The 22,861-nt window shown below is 48.2% G+C and overlaps 2 protein-coding genes across 2 annotated transcripts; both read right to left on the reverse strand.

Moving 5' to 3' along the window:
- Positions 1 to 7,182: 7,182 nt before the first annotated feature.
- rbm15b (RNA binding motif protein 15B) lies at positions 7,183 to 12,837 on the reverse strand. The gene has a single exon (XM_080493708.1). It carries the CDS (start codon positions 12,182 to 12,184, stop codon positions 9,683 to 9,685), a length of 2,502 nt encoding a protein of 833 aa, XP_080349834.1. The 5' UTR covers positions 12,185 to 12,837; the 3' UTR covers positions 7,183 to 9,682.
- A 413-nt stretch (positions 12,838 to 13,250) lies between these two features.
- On the reverse strand, positions 13,251 to 22,217 carry manf (mesencephalic astrocyte-derived neurotrophic factor). Its single transcript, XM_080493707.1, has 4 exons — positions 22,016 to 22,217; positions 20,680 to 20,807; positions 14,640 to 14,781; positions 13,251 to 14,559 (listed from the first exon to the last, which is right to left on the reverse strand). The coding sequence occupies exons 1-4, from the start codon at positions 22,107 to 22,109 to the stop codon at positions 14,375 to 14,377; spliced, it is 549 nt and encodes a 182-aa protein (XP_080349833.1). The 5' UTR covers positions 22,110 to 22,217; the 3' UTR covers positions 13,251 to 14,374.
- Positions 22,218 to 22,861: the final 644 nt, after the last annotated feature.

The following is a 22,861-nucleotide window of genomic DNA, read 5'->3' on the forward strand; positions in this document are numbered from 1 at the left end:
TCTGGAGAGTTTATGGTTTTAAATAAAACAGGAGGATTGTGACAGTTGGAGATGATATCAGACAAATATTTGGTTTTATCAGTTTTCAGCCTTCTCTGATAAGACCGCCAGCTGTTCCTCCACATCTGGAAGGACAGCTGTAACTTCTCCTTCTTCCACTTCTCTCAGCTCTCCTGCTCTCTGGCCTGACAACAGCAGTGGTTTCATGGATCCATGCTCAGCTTGATGTTTAGAGAGTCTTGTTTCTAACGGAGCCACCACATCTAAAGTAGCTGGGCAGGATGAGTCCAGGTGGGAGGCCAGAGCCTCTCCATCTGGACTACAGGCCAGGAGGGGAGTCGGGCTGTACGTGTGTCAAAGGCAGTGGAAAGCTGTGCTGCAGTGGAAGCCTTTAGACTGCGGCTGCGCTGGAGCGCCAGGTTTCACCTTATGACGGGAGAGGCACATCAGAAACAACTGGCATGTGGTCAGAGAACGCTGCATCACAGACTTCTAGGTTCCAGGGAATAGAACCATGTGATAGAACCAGATGGAGGGGAGGTCCCTGTTCTTGCGTGGAGCCGGACACAGACTGGACCAGATTAAAAGAGTCGATTAGATGGAGAAAGTCTTTGTCCAGCGGCTTCATAGGGAAACAAAGGTGGATATTAAAATCCCCAAGCATTAAAACTCGGTCATATTTACACATTATTTCTGCCAAAACATCAGCAAAGTCCCCTTTATTAGATATTATATTATAAATTACTGCTTTATTAGAAGTTGGTATGGCTGCTGTACGGGGGGGGGGGGGGGGGGGGGGGGGGATCAGAGAGAGAGAGAGAGCAGAGAGAAGGGGGGGGGGGGGGGTAACATACAACATACTCTTGTTGTGTTAAATATATTATTTACAGTTATCACACTGATCCAAATACTTTCCAACTCTTATTAGATTAACCAGCCTGAGCAGCTCTATCTAGACAGTAGCATGATTTTCTAGATTAACCAGCCTGAGCTGCTCTACCTAGACCAGACATGGGCAAACTACGGCCCGCGGGCCACATACGGCCCGTTAGGCTTTTTAATCCGGCCCGCCGAACTTGTCCAAATTATAGTAAAAACCTCCTTCATTTTCCCCTTTCCCTGCAATGCCCACGTTCCCCAATAGATGGCGCACTCAAAACACATTGACCGTATTTCTCTTTATTTCACTTTAGTTTTCACTTCGTTTCGTGTCACCATTTGAGCTCCTCTGTGAAGATGAGTGGACCAAAGAGAAGGACAGTGGACAGCGACTGCCGAGTCTTTAATCAGGAGTGGACAACAAAATACTGTTTCACTGAAGTCCGATCGACGGCTGTATGTCTGATATGCCAAGAAGCTGCTGCGCTTTTCATAGAGTACAATATCAGCCGTCACTTTGCCACGAAGCATGCTAACTATGCTAGCAAGCAGTCGACACAAGAACGGGCGGCTCCTGCTCAGAGGTTAGCAGCTAGTTTACAGAGGTTAGCAGCTAGTTTACAGAGGTTAGCAGCTAGTTTACAGAGGTTAGCAGCTAGTTTACAGAGGTTGGCAGCTAGTTTACAGAGGTTGGCAGCTAGTTTACAGAGGTTAGCAGCTAGTTTACAGAGGTTGGCAGCTAGTTTACAGAGGTTAGCAGCTAGTTTACAGAGATTGGCAGCTAGTTTACAGAGGTTAGCAGCTAGTTTAGAGTCAACAGAACCTTTTTCACCGACAAACTGCAATTCAAGAGTCAAGTACCAAGACAAGTTATTTGCTGGCATTCAAATTAGCAAAGGCTAGCAAGCCTTCCTCTGAAGGCGAGTTTTTGAGAGAGTGGACGGTGGAGACAGCAGGTCTCTCGTGTCCGGAGAGCAAAGACACGTTTGAAAAGATCACTTTAGCACGCAGGACAGTGACTCGCCGCCTGGAACTGATTGACGCAGATATAGTCAGCGAGTTAAACAAAAAGGCGGAGTCCTTTAGGTTCTATTCACGAGCACTGGATGAAAGTAACGACATAAAACACACTGCTCAGCTCCTCATCTTAATCCGAGGGATTAACGACAGTTTTGAGATGACGGAGGAGCTATGTAGCGTGGAATCACTGAAAGGGAAAACGTGAGGAGAGGACTGATATGAGCAGGCGTCTGCTGCCATCCAGAGAATGAAGCTACCTGGAGTAAACTCGCCAATGTCACCACGGATGGATCGTTAAGTTTAACTGGAGAACCGTCGGGCTGCTGAAAAGAATCCAGGATAAAGGAAAAGAAGAAACCCTGAGCAGGATGTTGTTTCTCTTCACTGCATCGTTCATCAGGAGTCTCTGAGTCAGTCTGGATTACAGCTTCATCACGTCGTTGTAAAACTTGTTAACTTCATACGAGCGAGGACTTCATCATCCTCAGTTCATTAGGTTCCTGGAAGAACCTGATGCGGATCACCAGGACCTACTTTACCAATCTCGCGTCCGCTGGTTAAGTTTGGGGAAAGTGTTCCAACGAGTCTGGGAGCTCAGAGAGGAGATTCGCTCATTTCTGGAGTTAATGGGGAAATGGGAGGAATTCCCCGAGCTGAGCGACACGAACTGTCTTTGTGACTTTGCGTTTGCTGTGGACATATTTTCACACATGAATGATCTGAAGGTGAAGCTACAGGGGAAAGATCAGTTTGTGCACGACATGTTCACCAATGTGAGAGTCTTCAAATCCAAGCTGCTTTTATTCTCCAGCTGCTTTTATTCTCCAGCTGCTTTTATTCTCCAGCTGCTTTTATTCTCCAGGCAAATCTCAAACAAATCTGTCGCCCATTTCCCCACACTAGAGGTGCAGAAAGAGGCGAAGAAATACTGCAAATCACTGGACGACCTGCTCAGAGGATTCTGCCGTCGGTTCTGTGATTTTGAAAAAATTGACAAGTCACTTCAACTGGTGTCCTGTCCCCTGTCACAAGACCCCGGATCAGAACCGCAGGAGCTGCAATAGGAACTGATGGATCTTCAGTCTGACTCCGTCTCAAAGGAGAAGTTCAAGTCTCTTAAACTGAATGACTTTTCTGCTTCACTGAACGAGACCACGTTTCCAAACCTCCGGAGGACGGCACAGAGGATGCTGCTGTTGTTTGGCTCCACCTCGTGTGTGAGCAGACGTTTAGCGTCATGGAAATCAACAAAGCCCCTCACAGGTCCAAGTTAACAGACCAACACCTCAGATCGGTCCTGAGAATCACCACAACAGAACTAAGTCCAGACTCTGATGCACCGGCAGGAAGGAGACCGACAACACTGTTCCCACTGGAACGGGTGAGTTGTTCTGCTGTTATGAAAAAATGCATATGGAAAGTTTGGAAGTGCGTCTTTTAACTAAGAGTAATGAGTATTTACACACAGCAGCGGTACAGGAGCTTAATTAACACGCCGCACATCGCTCTTAATCTCAATGATCAGCTGCAGGGAGGATATTTAAAACAGCCTATGTCTGTGTGCTTGGCAAAGAGACACGTGTTCTGTTTGGGCGTGAAGGTGAGGGCGTCCGTGGCGAGTGTGTAGAGCGGCAGTCAGGACAATCCAGCCATGATTTTGGGGGTTTAACACAAGTAGATATTAGTGAGCTTGAGTATATCGTTGTGTAATAATGTGTTTTGAATGTTGAAAGTGGTTCCATTTTTCAATAAATGTTGATTTCTTTAACTTTGCACCTTCGATTGAAACTTATTAAAAACAGATGCAATCTTGATAAATCACAGTGCGTATGCTATTTTAATCTATTTACATTTCCTCCTCCCAGTATCATGATATAGTATGTAAACACCATATCTTTCATATTCCCTGAGACAAACGTATTAACTGATAAGAGCTATTTTTCACATTTGAAAGACCGTTAATAAATTGGGTTGTAGTGTTCTTACTGTGCTGTGAGCTTTGCACACACTACATGTAATGCTTTAGTATATCCGGCCCAAACACTCCATCCAAATGCTCCTGGCCCGGAACCCTCGGTCACATTTTAGAACCCATTGTGGCCCGCGAGTCAAACAGTTTGCCCACCCCTGATCTAGACAGTAAAATGATTTTCTAGATTAAACCAGCCTGAGCTGCTCTATCTAGACAGTAACATGATTTTCTAGATTAACCAGCCTGAGCTGCTCTACCTAGACCAGACATGGGCAAACTACGGCCCGCGGGCCACATACGGCCCGTTAGGCTTTTTAATCCGGCCCGCCGAACTTGAAGGAGTGAAGGAGTGAGGGGGTGAGAGGGTGAGGGCTTGAGGGGGTGGGGGCGTGAGGGCGTGAGGGGGTGAGGAGGGGTGGGGTGAGGGGGGTGAGGGGGTGAAGGCGTGAGGGGGTGGGGGGTGAGGTTGGGATTGAATAAGCGTTTGCTTCATCCCCTTTTCAAACCAGGAACTTGTTTACGTGATCTAAGTTGGATTGTGTTCAGGTTTGAAACCAAATGATTTTTCTATTTATATTTTAATGTGTTTACAGCTGAAGGAGTAGTAGTGATGAGTCGAGATAGTTTGTGTATTGTTTACTTTTAATAGTTTATAACTGGATTATAGTTTATACCTGGATTATAGTTTATACCTGGATTATAGTTTATAACTGGATTATGTAATTTATGAAAAATTTAAATTATTAATGGGTGTAAACGGTCATTTACTCATTAACTCCTAAAGTAATTGAGTAATTACTTAAAAGTTAATAAATTATCAAAAACAAATTAATGAAAAATTATTAATTTGAATAAATTTGTTATGTATTAATAATAAAATGGGGGGGGGGGGCACCACCAGATAAACTGTAAATAGCTAATACCAAAATATCAGTCTCGTTTATAAAAGGTTTATTTAAGTTAGTTAATGTTTCAGTGTAAAAATATAACAATCTTAAATAAAAGGGAAGGTGTGAGATCCGAGCACAGACTGTTACAAACCAGTGAATTGTCAACAATAAATACACAATAAATACACAATAAATACACAATAAATACACAATAATCACCAAGAATCGTTCCATTCAGCTAAACAGGCGTTTATTAACAAAATGTTTTAATTCATAAATAATTCATAAATAATTCATAAATAATCTCATAAATCAACACATTCAAGTAGCAAAAGACATCGAACACGGAGATCTAATCTATTAAACAGCATCACTGTGTATAAAGTGTGTGTGTGTGTGTGTGTGTGTGTGTGTGTGTGTGTGTGTGTGTGTGTGTGTGTGTGTGTGTGTGTGTGTGTGTGTGTGTGTGTGTGTGTGTGTGTGTGCAGGGGAAGCACAGACTCGGGTCAGTGAAAGAGGGGGGGATGAGAGAGGGGGGATGAGAGAGGGGGGGATGAGAGAGGGGGGGATGAGAGAGGGGGGAGAGAAGAGAAAGACAGAGAGTTGTGGCGAGGCTCGGTTCTGAACCCTGGTTCCTCCAGTGGGCCTGGAGCTCACTTGGACCTCTGGTTCTGAGGTGGAAAACCCGAGTCCTGGACTTGGTTGGTCTGCGTGGACCTACTTGGTGCCCTCTTTACCGTCCCAAGCCAGCAGAGACGTGTGTCCCTCTCGGTGGCTGGGATGAGAAGCAGGGGACAGTTGGTAGGAAAGGAGTCTCACCAAGTTGAATTTTGGACCCCTGTGGTGTCCGGGTCGGGTTGGACCATCACCATTGGGGGGTTGGAGACTTCCTGGGGTCTTTGCCTTGCTCCCTGCTGTTTTATGGTCTGTTCATTGTTCCTGGTGTTTCTCCTCTGGGGGAGAAACTGCTGGAGGAGTTCAATGGAATCTTCAGCCCAACAGCTGGATTATAGTTTATAACTGGATTATAGATTATAGTTGGATTATAGTTAATAACTGGATTATAGTTTATAGTTGGGTTACAATTTATAACTTGATTATAGATTATAGTTGGATTATAGATTATAGTTGGATTATAGTTTATAGCTGGATTACAGTTTATAACTGGATTAAAGTTTATTACTGGATTCTAGTTTATAGCTGGATTATAGTTTATAGCTGGATTATAGTTTAGAGCTCGGTTATAGTTTAAAGATGGATTAGTTTAAAACTGGATTATAGTTTATAGCTGGATTATAGTTTAGAACTGGATTATAGATTATTGTTGGATTATTGTTTAAAACTGGATTATAGTTTAGAACTGCATTCCAGTTTATAACTGGATTTAAATTTAAAACTGGATTATAGTTTAAAGGTGGATTATAGTTTAGAATTGGATTCTTGATTATAGTTGGATTATAGTTTGTAGCTGGATTATAGTTTATAGCTGGATTAGTTTATAACTGCATTATAGTTTAGAGCTGGATAATAGTTTATAACAGGATTGTAGTTTATAGATGGATTATAGTTTTTAGCTGGATTACAGTTTATAACTGGATAATAGATTATAGTTGGATTATAGTTTATAGCTGGATTACGGTATATAACGGGATTATAGTTTATAGCTGGATTACAGTATATAACTGGATTATAGTTTATAGCTGGATTACAGTATATAGCTGGATTATAGTTTATAGCTGGATTATAGATTATAGTTTGATTATAGTTTAGAACTGCATTCCAGTTTATAACTGGATTTAAGTTTAAAACTGGATTATAGTTTATAACTGGATTATAGATTATAGTTGGATTATAGTTTATAGCTGGATTACAGTATATAACTGGATTATAGTTTATAGCTGGATTATAATTTAGAGCTGGATTATAGTTTCTGCACCAGTGTGGCTTTTGAATTTCTCTTCCATGTAGTGGCTGCTCCCAGACTGCAGGGGGCAGTGCAGCGTTACTACACTGTATCAGCTGCAGACAAATCGGCTCTTTAAAGGAGAAAGAAGCTTCATAAAGAGAAAAAAGCTCAACTGCTTCGAAAAGAGACTCAAACGTTGTTGTTCCTTCCTTGTGGCTTTAAGACTCAATAATCCTCCAGCTGAATAGTTTTTGCTGTGTCATATTTTCTGTGCTTCTATTTGTCACATTTAATCTTTAATATTTAAAATGACTTATTGAATTTCTATCTAGTCTTATTTCATATTCAACTTTCCTTGAATTAATCCGGTGAGGAGCAATGCTCCAGGGAGTTTCCCTCTGGGATCAATAAACGGTTTAATTCTCTAAGATTCGGTCAAAATTGTCTGAAGAATTCTAGAAAAGAAGGATGAAACCAGTAAAATCATGCAGACACAGGCAGACACAGCTGGACTGTAATGACACGTTTAATATCATCAATCTGGATCAGTAAACTGGAGAAGCTGTCAGCCTCAATAAAGACACATTGATTCCGTATCTGTCGTCCCCGTGTCCCTGGTTTGTCATGTTAAGATGAACATTTCACTGTTTTTGTACTTTTGTCAAAGTATGAATGTTAATTATTCATTTTACAAAACAAGATTGAATAACTGTAGAAAAAAGGAGAAATCCAAACTTTCACTTGTTCTCACCTCATCTGAGTCTGGTTCTGCAGGTTCCTCGTCTGAGTCTGGTTCTGCAGGTTCCTCATCTGAGCCTGGTTCTGCAGGTTTCTCCTCCCGAGTCTGGTTCTGCAGGTTCCTCCTGTGCCTGGTTCTGCAGGTTCCTCCTCCTGTGCCTGGTTCTGCAGGTTTCTCCTCCCGGGCCTGGTTCTTCAGGTTCCTCCTCCTGTGTCTGGTTCCGCAGGTTTCTCCTCCTGAGCCTGGTTCTGCAGGTTCCTCCTCCCGAGTCTGGTTCTGCAAATTCCTCCTCCTGTGTCTGGTTCTGCCGGATTCTGCTCCTGAGCCTGGTTCTGCAGGTTCCTCCTCCCGAGTCTGGTTCTGCAAATTCCTCGTCAGAGTCTGGTTCTGCCGGATTCTCCTCCTGAGCATGGTTCTGCAGGTTCCTCGTCTGAGTCTGGAGGTTTCTCCTCCTGGGCCTGGTTCTGCAGGTTCCTCCTCCTGAGTCTGGTTCTGCAGGTTCCTCCTCCTTAGTCTGGTTCTGCAGGTTCCTCCTCCTGGGTCTGGTTCTGCAGCCTGTTAAACACTTTCTTTCCTACAGTATTTCTCTTCGCTCCTGGTAAATTGTTGTTTTTCTCTGTAAAACTGCCCGAGATAAATAAAGTTTATTCAAGTTATGAACAGAAAGAATTCCACAATGAGAAGCCGGTGAATTCCTGGGGGCTGATCTGAATTCAGATTTCTCTGGAGCGACTCGTCCCACAAACACTTTCTCCTCATTTCATTTCAGTTTTTAATAAAGTTTGAAAAACTGTTTGGCTTTTACTGTCTTGGAATCGCTTTATTGTGAAAACCCATCGGACCAGTTTCCATGACGACGGAGCACTGTGACTCGTCTCCATACAAACCGTGTTTTACTTTGAAGGGATGTGAATAAAAACTTCAGATTTTTTTTCGGACGACAAAAAAAATCTTTATCGTTTCGAACAACAAAATAAAGTTTTTTTTCTTCATGCAACATCGCACTGAACGACCTTTCAGAATAAGAGTGGAATGCTTCTATAACCATGAACACACTCACAGGTCAGAGGTCAAGAGGTCAGAGGTTGGGGGGGGGGGGGGGGGGGTGTTGGTCAAGTCAGAGGTCAAAGGTCAGGAAGGACGGCGGTGCTTCAAACAGAAAAACAAACAGTATAAAAAACTGTGGAGGAAACAGTTTGTATAAAAGACTCCAAACAAACACGTAGAAAAAAACTGCTGCAGCTTCACATCGACTTTTAGTGTTTCTGCACAGGAAGTGGGTGTCCACCACTTCCTGTGTGGACGACCACACAGGAAGTGGACACCCCATCCACAGAGGAAGTCCCGCCTCGCTCAGCATCACACAACGTGGACCAGATGCAGGCTTTAACTCTGAAGGGACATCTTCACATTCGGAGGTCAAGTACTTTTATTTTGAAATAAACTGCTAAAACGGTGTTTTCACTGGATAAAAAAGCGGGAACCTGTTTGAATTTTATTCCGTCTCCAGATGGACTGTGTGAGTCTCCCGTGTGTCTCTGTGTTCACCTGCCCTCAGCATCGACTGGCAGGCACACAGCCTTCCAAACAGACCTGCCAGTCCAGACTGAGGGCAGAGAACCCAGACATCTGGAGCAGGTGTCCTCCTGCCTGGAGACGGTCGTCATGGAGACGCCTGCCTGGAGGCGGTCGTCATGGAGATGCCTGCCGGTGACTTCACTGTTACAGGGGGAAACAATATATACAGTAGAAACAGAATAAAGGTGGGTTCATGTGGCTCCTAGAAAAATCTGTCACACATGGAAAAGAACCCGGTCGGAACCTGAACCTGAACCTGAACCCGGCCTGTGGAGCTCAGTCCTCCGATGTGTTTAGTGACGTGAAGAACTGAAGGAGTGTCTGGAGTTCCAGGTCGGACTTCCTGTAACGAGCTGCGGTTCGTCTCTTCAGACCGTAAACGTTGAATATTGAAGTTATTTGTCGACAAACTGACGGTCAAACTTTCCCTGAAAGCAGATTCATAAATATTAACATAATGTGCTTAAGTGAAAGTAGTGTGATTACAATTGGTTTGGTAACTTAGTATTCATTAGGTTTGTGTGTGTGTGTGTGTGTGTGTGTGTGTGTGTGTGTGTGTGTGTGTGTGTGTGTGTGTGTGTGTGTGTTGCCGCTGAGCGAGGCGTGGCGTCCTGAACGGAGGAGACGTAGTGTGACAAACAGAAAAACATTCAATCAACATCTGTAAAAACAAAGATGGCGGCGGGTGGGCGTGCCCGTCAGTTAGTGTCGTTGACGATGACGACGACCATGTGCTCCTCCTCCAGGTTTCCCACAGTCCTCTTGGCGGCCTGCAGGTACTGCTGGGAGAAGTCTCCCGGGGGGAAGGCGTACAGCATGGCGCCCGGCCCGCCCTCCTTGGCGGCGGGCAGGCTCACCACGCCGGCCGCCTCCTTGTTGCGCAGGTACGTGACAAGGTGTCGCAGCAGGCGCACCTGCAGGCCGGGCTCGGGGACGGGCGCCTGGCGGTCCACGGGGCCCTGCAGCGCCAGCAGGACGGCGAAGCCGTCGGGCCGGCCCAGCTTGACGCGGCGCTCCACCTCATCCAGCCGGGTCCGGTCCATCCGGAGCCGCTGGGCGATCTTCAGCTGGCCGGGCGGCTGCTGGCCCGGCGGCCTCACGCTGTCCCGCATCACGGCGCTGAAAAAGGCAGCGCCGCCCTCCAGCAGGTACAGCTCCGTGGGGAAGCTGCTGTTCTTCAGGGCGAAGAAGCCGTGCCACGACTTGGAGAGCGCCGTCTGGGCGAACTCCGACAGCGAGGCGGGGGGCGGGGATGTGCGGGGAGCGGGGGACCCGGCCGGGGCCTCGCCGCTCCGGTGGTGGTGAAGGTTGTTGTTCGGGTGCTCGGCGGGCGGCCTCTTACTGTGGTGTCGGAGGGACGCCGGGTCGTCCTCTGCGGCGTGTCGCCCCCCTCCCCCGCTGTCGGGGGAGTGGTCCCGGGGCTCGGTGGTGGAATCGGGGGCTCGGACCCTCGCCCGGTCAGGGCTGGCGTCGGGCGACGTGGCTCCTCCCGGAACCCGGACCTTGGACCGGCTCCTCTCCTTGCACCGGTCCTCGGCGGGCCGGTCAGCGGACGCGCTCCGGCTCCTCCTCCTGCCGCGGCGCTCCTCCCGCTCCTTCAGCCAGCGCTCCCTGCTGCGGCTGCGGCTCCGCCCCCCCCTCCTCCCGAATGCCTCCACGCCACCCGCCCTCCTGTCCAGGCTCCGGGTGGGGCTGCCGGGGAAGTCCCGATCCAGCAGGGCCCGGTCCCGCAGGCTGTGGGTGGGGGGCGGGGAGCGGTCCCGCAGCCCCCGCAGCTCGCGCTCCAGGCTGCGGTGGCGGCTAAAGGCCTCCCCTAGGAGGTCGTAGTGGGAGGGCAGAGCGACGGGGGGCTGGTAGGTGGGGGGGAACAGGCGGGAGGGGCTCTCCTCAACCTTGGCGAAGTCCACCCGGAGACGCCGCTCCGGCCCCCCTAGCGGGAAGCCCCTCATCTGGGTGCAGGCTGCCTGAGCGGCGTCCAGACTCTCGTACTGGATGTAGGCGAAGTTGTCCCCCTTCACGTAGTCGATGTTCCTGATGCTGCCGAAGCGGTCGAACTCCCGAGCCAGGGCGGCCAGCGAGTTCCCGGGCCCCAGCCCCCCCACCCACAGCCGGGTGGTGGGGTTGGCCTTGCCGTAGCCGATCTTGATGGGGTTGCCCCCGATGAGGCGGCCTTGCATGGCCACCTTGGCCCGGTGGGCCATGTCCAGGTTCTGGAACTTGACGAAGGCGTAGGCGCCACCCTGCCCCCGCGCCGGCCGCTTGATCACCACGTCCTCGATGACGCCGTACTTGTCGAAGCCCCTCCGCAGCTCGCCCTCCGTCACGTTGCCGTCCAGGTTGCCGATGAACAGGTTGCTGGTGGCGCGCTGGTCGTCCTCGGGCTTCAGGTCCTCCACCACCGGCATGGGGGGGAAGCCGTACGGCCGGCCCCTCTCGTCCAGCATGCCATAGTAGTCCAGCAGCCGCTCACGCTCCCGGCTCAGGCCCAGGGTCTCCAGGGCGTAGTGCCGGGCCCTCAGCTCCCGCATGTTGCTCACTGCGGGCCCGGGCCCTGGCGGGGACATCGAGCGCTGCCGGTACGGGTAGGGGGCGTGCAGCGGTAAGAAGCTGACGTCCGGCGGCGTGACGCTGCGCCTCCTCACGTACATGGGCTCGATCTTGAGCTGCCGCTCCCCGAGCACCAGGCGCGACGACTTGGCGTGCCGGGCCTCCTTGGCGTCCTCCGGGTGCCGGAAGTTGACGTAGGCGATGCGGCCGAGCTCCGGAGTGTGCGACAGCTTCACGCTCACGTCCCCGAACTTCTTGAACTCGTGGAACAGCGCGTCCTCCACGTCCTCGTCCGACACCTGCGAGCCCAGGTTGCTGATGAGCAGCGTCTTGTACTCCAGCGTGCCGGGCCGCGCGGCGGGCAGCTCCGGGGCCGCGGCAGCGGCGGCGGTCCGCAGCGGCGGCCGGCCCAGCAGGCTCAGCTCGTGCCGGTGGTGGAGCTCCAGCGCGGCCGCCGCCCGCTCATCCCGCAGCCGCGGCTTCTCGCGCTCACGGCTGCGGCTCCGGCGGTGGTACCGGTGGCTCTCCGCCAGAAGCAGAGCCAGCGGCGGCGGCGGCTGAGGCAGCTCCTCCCGCCGGGCGCTCTCCCGCTCCCGGAGCCTCTTGACGGCGGCCCTGGACGGGCTGCTCTCCCTCCCGGCCTGCCGCTTCATTCACTCGGTGGGGGAGCCCGCGCTGGGCGGGGCGAGGTGGCAGAGGCTTCGGCGCAGACCCGCAGACCCTCCGGCCGCGGAATATTCACATCAATGTGGAAAGAAAACCGGAAAACTGTGTAAAAAGACTTAAAAACATGTCAGCCGGAGGAGCTGCTCCGGGGCCGCCATCTTGGACAATAGGAATGTGCGCGTCCCTCCGGAGGGCGGGGCCTGCGTCTGACGTCATGACGTAGTAATTTAATACGGCATGATATTTACGGTTTATGTAAAAATAATGTTGAAATTGATTGTTAAAGTGTAACTGCATATGGTGATTACGACATAGACATAGAAGTTAGTTAATTTGATATTAATTGGAAAATTTCACATTTATAAATGCAGATTAACAAAATAAAACGAAATTGAAAGTTCTATATTGAATTTAAAGAACACATAACACTAAGGAACAAAAACAAGAAAAGAATGAAACTGTCGAGTTTTAAATAACTAATCCAAATTTAATAATGAGACCCTCTGCTTCCCTGGGCCCTTTTGTATTTTTATATTATACTGTTCTCGTTAAAAACTTTAAGTACCTTTTCTTAAAGCATAAGATTATATGAATGTATTATTTGTGAACACTGTTTGGATGCTGCTTAATTGTGCAATAAAGTTCTAAAAAAAACAAAGATGTATATATACCGTTACCCTTGAAACATGTAAATATAATACAACATGAGCATAAACAAATAAACACGAGGCCATAGCCTTTCCTCTTCCCGAGGTTTATATTTCTATAAAAAGGATTCGCAGCGTTGGTTTAAATGTCCCAGGTTTGTTTGAGCTGCTCATCATACTCGTTATTTTTAAAGATTTAATTTTTGTTTATGCTTTAAAAATGGGTGAGTCAACATTTAAGTCATGTATGTCACAAAACTACCAAGTTTAAGTGTTTACATTTAGTGTTACAAGAGGGAGGGAAAGATGGCGGCGACTCGGGCTGAAGGAAAGATGTCGCTTCTCGCCCCCCCATGGCTCCTCGGTGCCCCCCTGTGGCGGTGTGTGAGAAATGACGGGAGCGGAGTCAGTTTTTCATCTTTTAATGAAAAAGTAGTACAGTAGTAACAAATCAGAATCCACTGTGAAACAACAGCACCCCACGGAGGAGGAGGGGCTTATACCTGACCGCCCCCCCTACACCCCTCCCCCGCCAGGTGAGGGAGGGGGCGGAGCTCCCAGCTGTGTTTAAAGAGCGTTTGAGGTCCGAGAGGTCCAACCTGCGGCCCGGGACCCCGGAGACCGGACAGGAAGCAGCCAAGAGACGAGTCAATGAGCTCAGGAGGGTAAACACGCCGCGCCGCGCCGCGCAGGAAGTGACCGGCGCTTCTTTCAACTTTACATTTCATAACTGTCCAAATAAACTCCCAGTCGCCATCACATGTTTCTTACATTTTCCATTTCATCCAAATTATGTTTGACAGTAATTTTCACAAAAAACATTTACAGCACAAAAAATATTTTGAATTTACAGTTTTAATCTGAGCGGCTTAAATTTCTTTCCAGATTAAATTAAAAGCTTTTAAGTTTCAACATCACATTTCTCATAAATCTTAAATTTAACTTCTTATCCTGGAATTAATTGAATCATATTTAAACTTTTTCTGACAAATTTCTAATTTAAAGTAGTTTAGATCTTAAACTGGAGAATTTGATTAAGTTTCTAATTGTTTCTGGAGGTTTGGATATTAAAGTGCTCCGACTCCAAACTTCCAAATGAGCTTTGATCTGGTGATGATGAAAGTCAAAGAAACTGCTGATTTGAATGGCTGATTTCTGCTGAGTCATGGGAACAGCTGGATGCTGCAGATTTATATTTCAAACACGAGGCGATGCAAACGGAAAGTGAGGCGCCGTTTTTTTTTCTGTCTCTCCAACTCCAGAACCAAAAACCATAACGAGGAGGGAACACCGGTGAGGACTTCCTGTCAAATGTCTCCACTTCCTGTTTGGATGGCCGCCCGATCGGGTCAAATCCAGACTCTGTGTGTGTGTGTGTGTGTGTGTGTGTGTGTGTGTGTGTGTGTGTGTGTGTGTGTGTGTGTGTGTGTGTGTGTGTGTGTGTGTGTGTGTGTGTGTGTGTGTGTGTGTGTGTGTGTGTGTGTGTGTGTGTGTGTGTGTGTGTGTGTGTGTGTGTGTGTGTCTTGGTCCTCACAGGTCTGTCCGTGCCCTGGCTGCAGCCGGAGCGTACTTTGGCATGAGCTCGGTGATCTTGCGGATGAAGTCGGACTTCTCGGCGCAGCCTTTGCAGGACTCGCCCCACTCCTCCAGGATCTTCTTCAGGTCCTTCACCTTCAGCTTCTTCAGGTCCACCGAGGTCAGGTCCAGCTGCTTGTCTGGGGGGAGAGGGGGGAGAGTCAGGAGTCAGACAGGAGAACCACAGGAGAACCACAGGGGAACCTGGCGTCCTGCTCACCGTATCTCAGCTCACAGATCTGACCGTCCTTCTTCTTGAGCTTCTCACAGATCTTCTCCACGGGGACGTGGTAGCTGAGCGGCTTGGAAACCTCGTTGATCATCTTGGTCGCTGCGTCGCTCGTGGCTCCGATGTAGTAACACTGCAGAGACACAGAGGACCGCTGAGTACAGCGCCCACTGCTGGGAGAACCCAAGAACCACACAGAGCTCCATTGAAACCATCCACCTAGAGCTCCAGAGGAACCATCCACCTAGAGCTCCATTGAAACCATCCACCTAGAGCTCCAGAGGAACCATCCACCTAGAGCTTACGAGGAACCATCCATCTCGAGCTCCAGAGGAACCATCCACCTAGAGCTCCAGAGGAACAATCCACCTAGAGCTCCAGAGGAACCATCCACCTAGAGCTCCAGAGGAACCATCCACCTAGAGCTCCAGAGGAACCATCCACCTAGAGCTCCAGAGGAACCATCCACCTAGAGCTCCAAAGGAACCATCCACCTAGAGCTCCAGAGGAACCATCCACCTAGAGCTCCAGAGGAACCATCCATCTCGAGCTCCAGAGGAACCATCCACCTAGAGCTCCAGAGGAACCATCCACCTAGAGCTCCAGAGGAACCATCCACCTAGAGCTCCAGAGGAACCATCCACCTAGAGCTCCAGAGGAACCATCCACCTAGAGCTCCAGAGGAACCATCCACCTAGAGCTCCAGAGGAACCATCCACCTAGAGCTTGCCCAGACATGTATAAGTTTGGGTAATGTATGAAATCGACCAATAAAATATAGTAAAATGTTTCTGTAATTGTTTTCTGAATAAACTTGAGGTTATTTGACTCCAATTAAAAATGACCAGACAAACATAAAAGGATTTCACAAATTATTTTTACAGTTTTATGTGTTTATTAAATGTATAAATTAAATATTTGAATGGGGGCTGTGGAAAGGTTCAGTCCACTTTGTCTTGTGTCCTCAGTCACTAGAGGTGGAGGGGTAGGTAGAGGGTGATGAGGAGGTCGTCTGTCTCCAGAGCGTCCAGAGCACGTGACCGTACCACGAGCGGCTTTTATCAGGATTTACAGCCATAATATGAAAATATGCTAAACTGTATCACGTATGATAATAAAATAAGCAATATAAAATCTATAATTTCTTTATTTTACATGTAAACATTGGAAAATTATCTCGAGTTCTACCCTCTGGATCATTTAAAGATGAAAATTTGACATATGAACATGGTTCTGCTGATTCAGCAGTAACGTTCCACTAAAGAACCATCTAGAACTCTGCAGCTCGGCTGTTTAGGATCACGTGGATTAATAAGTCTGATATTTGAAGATAATAAATGTATGAGATCAATCTGGCTTCAATTCTCCACCTCACCATCACCACCATGTTCCTCGTCTCCAAAATGTGCTGCTCAAGGTTCTAAGTTGTCGTACCGGAACCAACATTCTCCTACAAAGTAAATTTTTTTAGATCACAAACTTTGAGTGGGAAGTGGCGTACGTATCTTCCAGGACCTTTAGTGCTTCAGCAGCTTTTATAAATGAGACCCTGGAGTCTCCATTGGTAAAGGAACCATCAGTGGTTCCTAGGCTGAAGGAGGTTCCAAAGGAAGCATCAGTAGTTCCTAGGCTAAAGGAGGTTCCAAAAGAAGTATCAGTGGTTCCTAGGCTGAAGGAGGTTCCAAAGGAAGCATCAGTGGTTCCTAGGCTAAAGGAGGTTCCAAAAGAAGTATCAGTGGTTCCTAGGCTGAAGGAGGTTCCAAAGGAAGCATCAGTGGTTCCTAGGCTGAAGGAGGTTCTAATGGAAGCATCAGTGGTTCCTAGGCTAAAGGAGGTTCCAAAGGAAGCATCAGTGGTTCCTAGGCTAAATGAGGTTCCAAAAGAAGCATCAGTGGTTCCTAGGCTGAAGGAGGTTCTAATGGAAGCATCAGTGGTTCCTAGGCTAAAGGAGGTTCCAAAGGAAGCATCAGTGGTTCCTAGGCTAAAGGAGGTTCCAAAAGAAGTATCAGTGGTTCCTAGGCTGAAGGAGGTTCTAATGGAAGCATCAGTGGTTCCTAGGCTAAAGGAGGTTCCAAAGGAAGCATCAGTGGTTCCTAGGCTAAAGGAGGTTCTAAAGGAAGCATCAGTGGTTCCTAAGCTAAAGGAGGTTCTAAAGGAAGCATCAGTGGTTCCTAGGCTAAAAGAGGTTCTAAAGGAAGCATCAGTGGTTCCTAAGCTAAAGGAGGTTCTAAAGGAAGCATCAGTGGTTCCTAGGCTAAAGGAGGTTCCAAAGGAAGCATCAGTGGTTCCTAGGCTAAAGGAGGTTCCAAAAGAAGTATCAGTGGTTCCTAGGCTGAAGGAGGTTCTAATGGAAGCATCAGTGGTTCCTAGGCTGAAGGAGGTTCCAAAAGAAGTATCAGTGGTTCCTAGGCTGAAGGAGGTTCTAATGGAAGCATCAGTGGTTCCTAGGCTAAAGGAGGTTCCAAAGGAAGCATCAGTGGTTCCTAGGCTAAAGGAGGTTCTAAAGGAAGCATCAGTGGTTCCTAAGCTAAAGGAGGTTCTAAAGGAAGCATCAGTGGTTCCTAGGCTAAAAGAGGTTCTAAAGGAAGCATCAGTGGTTCCTAAGCTAAAGGAGGTTCTAAAGGAAGCATCAGTGGTTCCTAGGCTAAAGGAGGTTCCAAAGGAAGCATCAGTGGTTCCTAGGCTAAAGGAGGTTCAAAAAGAAGTATCAGTGGTTCCTAGGCTGAAGGAGGTTCTAATGGAAGCATCAGTGGTTCCTAGGCTGAAGGAGGTTCCAAAAGAAGTATCAGTGGTTCCTAGGCTAAAGGAGGTTCCAAAGGAAGCATCAGTGGTTCCTAGGCTAAAGGAGGTTCCAAAGGAAGCATCAGTGGTTCCTAGGCTAAAGGAGGTTCCAAAGGAAGCATCAGTGGTTCCTAGGCTAAAGGAGGTTCCAAAGGAAGCATCAGTGGTTCCTAGGCTAAAGGAGGTTCAAAAAGAAGTATCAGTGGTTCCTAGGCTGAAGGAGGTTCTAATGGAAGCATCAGTGGTTCCTAGGCTGAAGGAGGTTCCAAAAGAAGTATCAGTGGTTCCTAGGCTAAAGGAGGTTCCAAAGGAAGCATCAGTGGTTCCTAGGCTAAAGGAGGTTCCAAAGGAAGCATCAGTGGTTCCTAGGCTAAAGGAGGTTCCAAAGGAAGCATCAGTGGTTCCTAGGCTAAAGGAGGTTCTAAAGGAAGCATCAGTGGTTCCTAAGCTAAAGGAGGTTCTAAAGGAAGCATCAGTGGTTCCTAGGCTAAAAGAGGTTCTAAAGGAAGCATCAGTGGTTCCTAAGCTAAAGGAGGTTCTAAAGGAAGCATCAGTGGTTCCTAGGCTAAAGGAGGTTCCAAAGGAAGCATCAGTGGTTCCTAGGCTAAAGGAGGTTCAAAAAGAAGTATCAGTGGTTCCTAGGCTGAAGGAGGTTCTAATGGAAGCATCAGTGGTTCCTAGGCTGAAGGAGGTTCCAAAAGAAGTATCAGTGGTTCCTAGGCTAAAGGAGGTTCCAAAGGAAGCATCAGTGGTTCCTAGGCTAAAGGAGGTTCCAAAGGAAGCATCAGTGGTTCCTAGGCTAAAGGAGGTTCCAAAAGAAGTATCAGTGGTTCCTAGGCTGAAGGAGGTTCCAAAGGAAGCATCAGTGGTTCCTAGGCTAAAGGAGGTTCCAAAAGAAGTATCAGTGGTTCCTAGGCTGAAGGAGGTTCCAAAGGAAGCATCAGTGGTTCCTAGGCTGAAGGAGGTTCTAATGGAAGCATCAGTGGTTCCTAGGCTAAAGGAGGTTCCAAAGGAAGCATCAGTGGTTCCTAGGCTAAATGAGGTTCCAAAAGAAGCATCAGTGGTTCCTAGGCTGAAGGAGGTTCTAATGGAAGCATCAGTGGTTCCTAGGCTAAAGGAGGTTCCAAAGGAAGCATCAGTGGTTCCTAGGCTAAAGGAGGTTCCAAAAGAAGTATCAGTGGTTCCTAGGCTGAAGGAGGTTCTAATGGAAGCATCAGTGGTTCCTAGGCTAAAGGAGGTTCCAAAGGAAGCATCAGTGGTTCCTAGGCTAAAGGAGGTTCTAAAGGAAGCATCAGTGGTTCCTAAGCTAAAGGAGGTTCTAAAGGAAGCATCAGTGGTTCCTAGGCTAAAAGAGGTTCTAAAGGAAGCATCAGTGGTTCCTAAGCTAAAGGAGGTTCTAAAGGAAGCATCAGTGGTTCCTAGGCTAAAGGAGGTTCCAAAGGAAGCATCAGTGGTTCCTAGGCTAAAGGAGGTTCCAAAAGAAGTATCAGTGGTTCCTAGGCTGAAGGAGGTTCTAATGGAAGCATCAGTGGTTCCTAGGCTGAAGGAGGTTCCAAAAGAAGTATCAGTGGTTCCTAGGCTGAAGGAGGTTCTAATGGAAGCATCAGTGGTTCCTAGGCTAAAGGAGGTTCCAAAGGAAGCATCAGTGGTTCCTAGGCTAAAGGAGGTTCTAAAGGAAGCATCAGTGGTTCCTAAGCTAAAGGAGGTTCTAAAGGAAGCATCAGTGGTTCCTAGGCTAAAAGAGGTTCTAAAGGAAGCATCAGTGGTTCCTAAGCTAAAGGAGGTTCTAAAGGAAGCATCAGTGGTTCCTAGGCTAAAGGAGGTTCCAAAGGAAGCATCAGTGGTTCCTAGGCTAAAGGAGGTTCAAAAAGAAGTATCAGTGGTTCCTAGGCTGAAGGAGGTTCTAATGGAAGCATCAGTGGTTCCTAGGCTGAAGGAGGTTCCAAAAGAAGTATCAGTGGTTCCTAGGCTAAAGGAGGTTCCAAAGGAAGCATCAGTGGTTCCTAGGCTAAAGGAGGTTCCAAAGGAAGCATCAGTGGTTCCTAGGCTAAAGGAGGTTCCAAAGGAAGCATCAGTGGTTCCTAGGCTAAAGGAGGTTCCAAAGGAAGCATCAGTGGTTCCTAGGCTAAAGGAGGTTCAAAAAGAAGTATCAGTGGTTCCTAGGCTGAAGGAGGTTCTAATGGAAGCATCAGTGGTTCCTAGGCTGAAGGAGGTTCCAAAAGAAGTATCAGTGGTTCCTAGGCTAAAGGAGGTTCCAAAGGAAGCATCAGTGGTTCCTAGGCTAAAGGAGGTTCCAAAGGAAGCATCAGTGGTTCCTAGGCTAAAGGAGGTTCCAAAGGAAGCATCAGTGGTTCCTAGGCTAAAGGAGGTTCTAAAGGAAGCATCAGTGGTTCCTAAGCTAAAGGAGGTTCTAAAGGAAGCATCAGTGGTTCCTAGGCTAAAAGAGGTTCTAAAGGAAGCATCAGTGGTTCCTAAGCTAAAGGAGGTTCTAAAGGAAGCATCAGTGGTTCCTAGGCTAAAGGAGGTTCCAAAGGAAGCATCAGTGGTTCCTAGGCTAAAGGAGGTTCAAAAAGAAGTATCAGTGGTTCCTAGGCTGAAGGAGGTTCTAATGGAAGCATCAGTGGTTCCTAGGCTGAAGGAGGTTCCAAAAGAAGTATCAGTGGTTCCTAGGCTAAAGGAGGTTCCAAAGGAAGCATCAGTGGTTCCTAGGCTAAAGGAGGTTCCAAAGGAAGCATCAGTGGTTCCTAGGCTAAAGGAGGTTCCAAAGGAAGCATCAGTGGTTCCTAGGCTAAAGGAGGTTCTAAAGGAAGCATCAGTGGTTCCTAAGCTAAAGGAGGTTCTAAAGGAAGCATCAGTGGTTCCTAAGCTAAAAGAGGTTCTAAAGGAAGCATTAAACCTCCTTTCCTTAGCTTAGTGAGAATTCCTTCAGAGGTTAAGGAGAAGTGGATAGGAAAGGAGATAGGAGGGACTGTTAGGACACACCCCAAGACTCCCTGCTGCTACCTGGTGGACAGGATGAGAAGCACTTCTTCAGCGCCACACACACACACACACACACACACACACACACACACACACACACACACACACACACACACACACACACACACACACACACACACACACACACACACACACACACACACACACACACACACACACACACACACACACACACACACACACACACACACACACACACACACACACACACACACACACACACACACACACACACACACTGACTCACGAAGCGGTTTTCTTTCCCTTTAGCGTCGGCGCAGCTCTTCAGGATTTCCTTCTCGATGTTCTCGTTGTTGAATTTCATGTCGTTTTCCTTCAGCGTCTCGTAGAACTTCCCCAGGAAGGTCACACACACTGAGGAGGAAGAGGAGCAGGGGAGGAAGAGTTTCCTTCAGTATGGAGACAAGTCTTCACACCCGTCAGTGCAGAGGCTAAAGCTAATGCTAACGTGGCTCCATACTCTAAAAGATGCTAAAAACTGCAATATTATCATATGAATGACTTTTTTCGATCCACTCATCTGTAACACGACCACAGTACAGAGTGGAGGTCAAAGGTCAGAGCCCCCCCCCCCCCCCCCCCGCTGCTTTCTATTTCTGTCGGTAGAAGATCCAAGACGTTCAGAGGAGGACGGGAAGGAGACGCAGCGACTGAACGCTCCAGTAACACCCGCAACACCCAGTAACACCCGGTAACACCTGGTAACACCCGGTAACACCTGGAAACACCCGGTAACACCTGGAAACACCCATTGACACCAGGAAAACCCAGTAACACCAGAAACACCTGGTAACACCTGGAAACACCTGGAAACACCTGGAAACACCCACTGACACCCACTGACACCCAGTAATACCAGCAACACCCGGTAACACCCGGTAACACCTGGAAACACCCACTGACACCCAATAACACCTGTAACACTACCGCAGGTTAATGATTCTTTACAGGGAGAAGGTGGCCACCTCCTTGGGGAGAGTTACCGGGAGGACGGGACTACCTCCGGGGGGAGAGTTACCGGGAGGACGGGACTACCTCCGGGGTGAGAGTTACCGGGAGGAGGGGGCTACCTCCGGGGGGAGAGTTACCGGGAGGAGGGGGCTACCTCCGGGGGGAGAGTTACCGGGAGGAGGGGGCTACCTCCGGGGGGAGAGTTACCGGGAGGACGGGACTACCTCCGGGGGGAGAGTTACCGGGAGGACGGGACTACCTCCGGGGTGAGAGTTACCGGGAGGAGGGGGCTACCTCCGGGGGGAGAGTTACCGGGAGGAGGGGGCTACCTCCGGGGGGAGAGTTACCGGGAGGAGGGGGCTACCTCCTGGGAGAGAGTAACATGGAGAAGGGGGCTACCTCCAGTGGGAGATAACCGAGAGGAGGGGGCTACCTGCGGGAGGAGAGTAACCGGGAGAAGGGGGCTACCTCCTGGGAGAGTTACCAGGAGGAGGGGCCTACCTCCGGGGGGAAAGTAACCGGGTGAAGGGGGCTACCTCCTGGGAGAGAGTTACCGGGAGGAGAGGGCTCCCTCCGAAGCGGACCGGAGGAGAGCTAACAGGCGGACCTACCTTCACACTCTCCCTCCTTCAGGGCTCCGGCAGGCCCGGGACCGGGCACCATGGCGAGCGCCAGAGCCACCGACAGCCCGCTCACAGTCCACATGTCGTCCGGGGTGAAGCTCTGAGGACCGAGTGGTACAACCGGACACCGAGTCCTCCTGAGTCCTAGCGAGCCGTTTCGAGCTCCGCACGCCGGGAACCACTTCCGGCTGCCTCTGTATTGGTGGAGCGATGTGACGTCAGAGGCCGTCCTCCACGCACCGTCTTCTGATTGGATGTAAACGACACAGTACGGGAACAACGTCTAGTTGGCGGCGTGTGATTGGTCCACAGCTTCGCTGCGCTTCCGCCACGTCTAATAGTCACATAGATCTACTAAACATAGAATTATAACCGAGCACAGTAATAATCATAGATACTCTGTACATAGAATTGTGTCATATAACAGCTAAAATTAGATGTTACACCTAGATTCAAGAAAATATTACTCCAAAAATGATAGATGTATTACAGGTAGGGTTAGGGTTATAGTATAACTACCTATGTATGATATAAAACTCAAATCTTAGATATGTTGAAACTAGAATCATAAATATACTACAGCAATATTTATATATAGATACATTAGATTTTTTTTTACAAAATCTAATGTAATCTAATCTAATCTTATATATATATAACAGGTAGAAATATACATTTCTACGTTATATATCAGAATATAATAATAGCTAGAATCAGACATATTACAAATATAAAAATAAAAATATGAAAGCAAGAATTAGATAAAGAACAGCTGGAATCATAGATGTATTACAGCTAGAATCAAATATACATATATCATTGTAGGTGTAATAT

The sequence above is a fragment of the Lipophrys pholis genome (assembly GCF_963383615.2).
Source record: "Lipophrys pholis genome assembly, contig: SCAFFOLD_71, whole genome shotgun sequence".
Taxonomy (NCBI): domain Eukaryota; kingdom Metazoa; phylum Chordata; class Actinopteri; order Blenniiformes; family Blenniidae; genus Lipophrys; species Lipophrys pholis.